Below are 8,078 nucleotides of genomic sequence, written 5' to 3' on the forward strand. Positions count from 1 at the left end.
CAAGTCTAACAGAAGCATTCCATTGTTTCAAATTCACACATTCAACAAAGCAGAATTTAAGGCATTATCAACAAGCATCATCAAAGCCATCTATACAAAAAAAATACAGTTATCTACAGAAACACACAACCTGCGATTTCTCCATGATTTTGTGTGCTTTACATTTTGGACCGCTTCAATTTACCAACAGTTTTAAGCTCAAAACACTGTAAAAGGAGGGAATTTAGTGCAATTACTTACAGCAACAGACTATCAGTGATGTGAATAAAATTCATAGGACATCTTGGTAGAAGAAGTTGAGCATTCCTGCTTAACATGGTACACACTGCATAAAGAAAGGGCAAAAGCAAAAAGGCTCATGGCAACGCAAGGGTGGTCTTGCTGTGAGAATCAACAGGAGGTTAGGTCACAGGCGCCACTGCTTGCACCATTTCAATACCATCAAATGCATCTTGACCTAAAATACGATCGTGCCAAAATAATGCTGGACAAACGTGTGAAAATTTAAGTGACACTCGTCTCGAGTAATTTGGCTCCAAACATGTGGCAACGTGAGAAGATAAAATCCGCGAGTCAGCAGAGCGCCATACGCAAGAAGATGGGGACAACTTAGCAAGGAAGACAAAGTAGCAAAGAAAAATACTGGTTTGTATTCCTATATAAAGGTCATTCAAAGCAAAACGTCCTATAACTGGGCATCAGTGTAAAACTACTGCATCAGCCCAACCTGCCCTACTGCTTCAGAGAGCTTTCCTTCAGACAATGAAGGGTACAACACTGAGTTTACTGCATAGAAAAAGGATACGTGAAATGTTTTCAGGTATTATGTATATTGCTTACAGCATGAAAATGACTCAATGTGATGATCTTCGGAAGGTAAGATGTGTTTTTGACAGTGGTAAAATTAAAGCTAAGCACTTTAAGAGATAGGTTCATAAGTCTTTCTTAATACAATACTAATTCCATGTGGACACTGAAAGAGTTATTAGTCGTACAGTACAGTCAGTATGGACAGTAGGAATGATTACAGAAACCAATAACTCTTAATGGGCGTATGAGAATTGCTTTTAGACTTGTAATAATATGAAGCTATCCTTTAAAGCCGCTCATGATGACAGAACCAGAGGATGCTCATTCTCTCGTGGCCTCTATACCTGCTGACAGAGGTTCAGGCTGTACACTCGACGAAGTCAAGAGAAGAGAGTTGAGGTATAAACATACCAATGTCTGGGACTGATGGGCAGTACCACACATTACACAAAACCATGGACTGATTCTTCTGTCTGAGCACATCCAATGAAAGGAAATATGAAATATTCAAAACATATCAAATGTTTTGCCAGAGGTAAGCCCAAAGATCTATGACAGAAAAATAAACTGTGTGATTAACACTTTTTTAAATTGGAATGTCTGCATGAGGAATGCCATCTGATCATGAAACTCTAAATGATTTTATATGTGGTCTAATTGCACTTATTTTCAATTTAACCCTTGTGTTGTTGTTTTTTGCGACAACGATATAAATCTGTCAGGAGGAGGAAACTGCAGCATTCATCTTGGCTAATTTGTAAACAGGGCTAAAAGTCAGTTTTTTCTCTCTCTCACACAACACAAACCATACTTCAAACATATTCCCTTCATAAAAAAAACATCTACTGTAATGTGATTTCTATTAACACAGTCAGTATGAAATCAATGAGTGATATTTTCTATGTGCAACACAAGACAATCATCAGATACACTGGATAAAGTATATCCGAGTCCAAAAGCGAAGGACTGTATACGTCAAAACAAAAGACGGAACAGATAACGATCACAACTTAATTAGAGTCAAGCCTTTCTTGGAGATGCACTTGAGTAAAACATAAAATATCATCAGTGAGATGGAGACTTGAAGAGAAGCAGTTTCATCTACAATGATTCATCTACAGTTTCATCAAGCATTGCTTTTGTAGAAATACTGAAGATTGGATTAAAATGAACACCACAAATAGTGCATCACCTTTAAAGGTCGGGGTTAAAGGAGGGTCAGATCTCACACCTCGAATGCAGAGATATAAAAGAGCCCACAATGAGAGACTCCTGGGGGAGAGCAGTACATCCGTGCGCTGTAAAAATAACTATTGCTTTAATTTGGTAACTGAGCAAGTGTAACTAGGACAAAGACAAAACCTCGTTACCGACTCACTTTCTCTCTACAAGGAAAACTACCTGGCCTCCAGCCAGTGATGTGACTTCTCATTCCCACAGGTGGCTTTGGTGATGACCAGCCAGTGTCTCCTCTATTAATTACGCCATTTAAAATTGCATTAAATGTCACCAGTCTGGTGATGTATATTCTCACTGATGATACTGGAATGGAAGATATCTCCAGTTATCAAAGAGAACAAAGCATCATTTGAAAATGCTGCATTTACAAACACACTTAGATGTTAGGTCCGTCAACCTCAACCAGAGGGTATGATCAGATTCTTTTTTGAGTGGATACTGATTGATGAACAGACATACTGATTGACTTATCACTATTTTGATTGTAAGACAAGTGCAACGTGCCACACTTGGCCTGAGAGAGGAGCCCATTAATTCCTGAAAAGGAAGGAGGGGATAAAATATCTCTGCTGACAGCAGACGTTTTAGACTCATGTCGGAGAAGCATAATGTCATCAACGGTGCCAACATCACTGCAGAAGCTGCTGATGTCAGCAACTCCTCTCTTTTTTGGGTAAATGCTTTTTGAAGGAAACAGGATCTTAGGAATGGAGGTGGTAAAAGATCACTGGCTGGGATCTTTTAAATACATCAGAACCTGCAGAGTTGGGAGCTTCGCTGTGCTACAAACACATTCGTCGTAGTCCTTGGTCTTCCAGAGACAGTTTGGTCAAAAAGGAAGCAAGAGTGTTCTGAATCCGATGGTAACCTCCATGCATGGGGATGAGGAAGTGGTGACAAAGGAGGGAGGGAGGAAGAGAAATGCAGTGTGCAAGGACTATGGTAGGCATTTCATCCGCTACATACTTTGTACTCGGCTTGTAATGTCTCTGTTGGACCTCAGCTGGCTGGGAAACCACAGGGCGCGTATCCTTTGGCTGAGTGACAACCGAACCAAACCCGAACTTCTCCCCAGAGACCTTGTACTTTTGTATATTGTAGGTGTGCAAAATCTCAAACATTCTGAGGCTACATTCGCAGGCTCTTTTTTTTCCTCTTTCTCTCCTTGTCAGACTCATTCGTGGCAGTCTCGTCTATAGTTGCTACCAAATGTGATGCTACTTCCCTGCATTAGAGCGCCCCTCAATGGACAGTTTGACCTCCTGGGGGATGAAAGAGGGCCTTGTGTGGCCGGTGGTGCTTATTTGAGGGCGTGGCCCTTCGTCTCCCTTCATACTGTATCTTGGGAGGCCAGGTGAGGACCAGCGCCTCTGAGAAGCACCTAGCGCAGCCTGCATTGCTCCCATCTCTGCCCCTGCAAAAGTAGAGCCCTCTGTGTGCAAGTGGTAGCTGCTCTGGCTCCTTGGATGCTCTGCTGAGGTCCTACTTGGTCTGATGGGCGACTCGTGCCCAACAACCCCAAAATGTGTGGTTTCCTCCTTATCTACCGCATCTTTTTCCCCATCCCTCTCTCTTTCTCTGTGAATGCGGTCTGGCCTGAAATGAGACGGAGGCCTTGATTGTTGGGGGGCCGGCGGACCCATGAGCTGGTGACTTGATGTAGCGTTGGTTTTGCTCAAAGTCCTGGACAGGTTTTGATGTTTTTGTTGCTGCTGTGGATGATGGTGCGGCGGTTGTTTCTGCTGCTGTGGCTGAAGCTGCTGCTGCAGGGTGATGGAAACACAAACGTCTCCTACTTGCAGATGATGGCAGGCCAAACCGTAGAGCTGGGCCGTGCGCTCAGGGTTGCAGGATGACCAGCCTTGCCCGAACACACAAAAAGGGTGCTCCGGGGGAACATCGATGGTCACTTTGCTATGCTGCTCCCCCACAGAAAAGTGAAGCGACACAAGGCCTGGTCTGTGCTGGCTGGCACGGATGTCCACTACCATGCTGGAATCAATCTTAAGCCCCCCACTCACCTCGGCGCTCCGCACAAAGTCCTGACTCTGGAGGTCCTCCACACGCTTAAGTTCCCCAGTAGCCAGCTGGATTATGGCTCCCTTCATGAAGTGTGATGGGTTGGGGGGAGACGAGGCAGGAGCGAGGCTTGAACCTAGGGCCTGAGTAACATCTGCTGCAGGCTGGACAGGAGGCGGCTGGGGCAGCTGCTGCTGAGCTGTGGTCAGCTCTGCCCTTTCAAGGAGGCACACTCTGGCTGAAGAATCAGAGGCTTTAAAGCTTGCGTTAGGGGAGGACATGGTGGTAGATGCATGGCTGGCTGAGGCATCACTAGCCTGTCCTAAGTAGTGTTGCTGTGGGGGCTGTGGGTGATGCTGGAGGTGATACTCCAAGGGTATAAGAACGGGTTGCCCATTGGCAAGCATGACAGCATGGCCTGGTTGTCCCGTTTGCTGCTGGAGACCGGTCACTCTGGGATCATTGTAACTCACAGCCTGGGCCGTGAACGCAGCCCGCCCGGAAATCACGCCCTCTCCGTGGACATCTCTGGCTCTCTGGGCACTCTGAGAGAGGTTCAAGGGGGCAAAGGAGACCTCTTTTCGCACTCCGCCATGGCTGGAGGAAGCCAAACGTCCAACCACCTGCTGCACCTAAAAGTTGATGAAGATAATTTAATGTTAGACGGACAACTTGTCATTTTAAACTTACAATAAGACATACAACACTGTTTCCACAGCAGCAGACAGAATTATGGCATGCAAATATGAAATATCTGTGTGGCTCAGCAGCTTCTCTTTGCCTCTCATTTACTGGCACTAAATCAAATTAATTTCACTCCAACACACAACTTCTAATGATGCATGAAAAGCCTTGGCATCACGCTTCTCATCAATTTATCCAAAAGACAGGAAGATATATTTTCTGAGAAAAGGAAAACAGAAACCTTTTGTGACTTCCAAATTAGGGAGCATGTGTGAACCATATAGAGGTGATTCATAGCACATTGTTGACTTGTTTTGTGAGTCAAACTGACAAAATGCATTCCTTATTTTTCAACATTTTCTTTAAATCATGAGAGGCTGCAGCTACTTGCAATGGTCTGTATTTGGCATTGTTAGTTTTGGTTGATTCAAATAAACAAATAGCTGTTAATTATGTCCGCCAGCAGAAACCGAGAGGACCGAATCAATTTTACTTATGTAGGAATTTACATTTTTTCTTGCCCTGCACACCATCACATACAAGGTACCAGGGCTTCAATGAGCATCTCCATGCAACCAAAACTAGCGTAGCTTTGGCACAAAGTAGCAATTATGGCTGTGAGTGATTGCCCAATTACCTACAGACCCACAGCACAAATATATATATATATAAAAAAGTGTTGCCTTTTGGTACTGGTCTACTGCTTAAAGTTGAGAATATGGGAAAAGAGATTAACAGGAGTCATAAATCACATTAGGAGTCCTTCAGTGAGTCTTACTTCCAGGTCGCTGTCTGGAGTGCTGCGCTGGCCAGGTGAGCTCCTCTCTTCCAGCCTTCGGCTCAGCGAGCCTCTGTCTTGGCTGTAATCCTGGGCGAAAGAGTTGGATGCTCCCTGCAGCAGACGTGCATTTCTGGCAACGTAGGCTGAGTCGAGTACCAGCTCCCTAGCTCCCTCTTTATCGCCTCCATTCATCTCTGGTTCATTCTCCTGCTGGGCACTGTGGGGGTCTCGCCTGGTGCCCTGAGAGTGATAGAAGACTGGCAACCCTTGAGAGCTCAGCTCTGTTGTGGTTAGGACTCCTACGTTACCAAGGTGCTGCTGGGCAGCTTGCTCTGAAGGCAGCATCAGCGGGACACTGCTGGATGCTGCAACTTTGGCAAAGGTATGAGCAGCTACCTGGGTCTGGGGAGGTGGGGAAACAACACCTTCCTGTATGACAGATGGATAGGGAACAAGGTGGGACACAGCATGGGGCTGAGGAATGGTGCCAGAGGGAGAGATTAATGATCCCGGGACAAAGCCAGGGGGTAGGGCATAAGGTACCGCTGCATAAGGGGAACTAACAAACTGGAGAGAGGAATGAGGGATCTGGGCATAACCAAGAGGTGGATAGGAAAGGCCTGGATGCTGCAGGAGGGAGGAGTGTACAGTGTAGGCTGGAGAGATGTGGCTTAACACTGGGTGAAGACTGGTAGGTGAGTAGGTAACCGATGGAAGAGCCACTTTGTAGAGCATACCGTACTGGTCAACCGGCACTGCTGGTATGCCATCAGAATTATCCACTCCATAATGAAGCCCTGGCTGAGCTCGCAGCCACTCTCCAGATGGGGTTCCTCCCTGAGTGTCACTGTTGGTTGCAGAGTTCTGGATGGAAACCACTTCATCTTCTCCAATACCACCACCAGCACTAGTGCCACCTCCACGACTGCCACCACCTCCACCTCCTGCAGCCCCAAACGTTCCAGTCCCTGCAGCTCCACTGCTGTTACTAATTAGGTGGTCCCTCTTCTTAGGAGGCAGGCACTCCTGGTTGCGCTCATGAGCTGGTTTCATAGCAATCCTCTGACCAAGCAAGTGCCTTTACTGTACTGCTGAGGAACTGAAACTTGCAAGCCAGTCAGCCTGCATAAGAACCAGTTCGGAAATCACCGGGCTGACCTTGACTGCCAATTTACCTAGACCAAAGACAACAAGTGAAAAGTTAGCACAATTCAAATCCTTTCTCAGGGTGTGTTCGGTCCATCACATCTGCGCAAAAATGTCAAATTAGGTGAAGAATTTTATCATCTTTAGTTTCAAGTTTTAAATGATGGGACTGCGAGCCTCATCTGTTTGAAATTGATGGAGAATGTTGTCATCAGCCTATTTGTCAGTTTATTTGAAAATTAAACCGTCAAGACTAGCTCAATATGAACTTCTCCTGCTCGAGATATAAGATCTGTAATTTTCTCACCAGGGAAACTCATTCTGTTGAGTTAGTCCCCAGGTCCTTTTTTATTTGAACACTTAACTGTTCTGCTTTTTGAATTATCTCAGTAAACTTGCTTCCTGGAACAAACTCCTGACAAGCATTAGATAGAAACCCCCTGTTTTACACATGTAGTTACAAGTCCGTTTCCTTCCCGTTACCGCTACACTTCACTTAGTCAACTATGTTTACCGTTAGCTAGCTCAGTGGCTGACTTAGCTAAAGTTAGCGAGCAACTTGGAGTCATCGTTGTCCAGGAAACACAGTAAAGTGACATCATAACACTTTGTACATGAGCATTACTCGTAGATGCTGAGTTCAGATGATAGAAAACGTAATACGAGGTAGTTTAGTTCTCCCTGTGATGCATCACTGGGCACCAGCCCAAAGGTTCCGGCTATTTAGCTGCACGGCTAACAGCCACAACGAGCTAACGTTGGATTAACCGACTCCAGCGCTGCTCGACATCGCACATCTGATCATAACCAACATGGCAACGCCAGAATGCCGATCAAGGATGTCGCTACTCAGTGTTGTTGTGTGGACGTACCTCCAAATGTCATCGCGAACAGGCTTTTCTTCATAAAAAGTTGATATGCGAAGGGACAATTGAAGAAATCAAGGCAGAGGAGTCGAGCCCATTTCGAAGGCCAGCAGAGGCGCTCGCCGATGACGTCACTACGTTTATTCAATTTCCTGGGTCTTTTTTCATGCACAGACCAGCACGTACAGTAAGGAGCAGTAAGAGGAGACAGCAACACACTTACGTCTCTCTAGGTAGTACATCAAATTACAATATTCGCAGGTCACGTACTTTTATCGATAAAATCTAGTACAATTACTCAATAGTTAACATTTTACGAAATAATGCAACGGTAGTTAAACAAAACCTCAAATAAAAATGGAGTTTGTTTAAACGCATCAAATCTCTACGTTGTGAAATTGTATACAGTAGGCCATAGAACCTTGAGGTCAGAGCATAGAACCCTGAGGTCAGAGCATAGAACCATTAGATCAGAGAACCCTGTCAGAGCAGAGAACCTTGAGATCAGAGCATAGAACCCTGAGGGGCTTTGC

The 8,078-nt window shown here is 45.2% G+C and overlaps 1 protein-coding gene across 1 annotated transcript; it reads right to left on the bottom strand.

The window, feature by feature from the left end:
* Window positions 1-3,266: 3,266 nt before the first annotated feature.
* Window positions 3,267-6,586, bottom strand: atxn1l (ataxin 1-like; the record flags this gene model as incomplete). The annotated part of the gene is made up of 2 exons (XM_079217599.1): window positions 3,267-4,700; window positions 5,531-6,586. The coding sequence occupies 2 exons, from the start codon at window positions 6,584-6,586 to the stop codon at window positions 3,267-3,269; spliced, it is 2,490 nt and encodes an 829-aa protein (XP_079073725.1).
* Between the last annotated feature and the right edge of the window lie 1,492 nt (window positions 6,587-8,078).

This window comes from Taurulus bubalis (assembly GCF_910589615.1).
Source record: "Taurulus bubalis genome assembly, chromosome: 4".
NCBI classification, from domain to species: Eukaryota; Metazoa; Chordata; class Actinopteri; order Perciformes; family Cottidae; genus Taurulus; species Taurulus bubalis.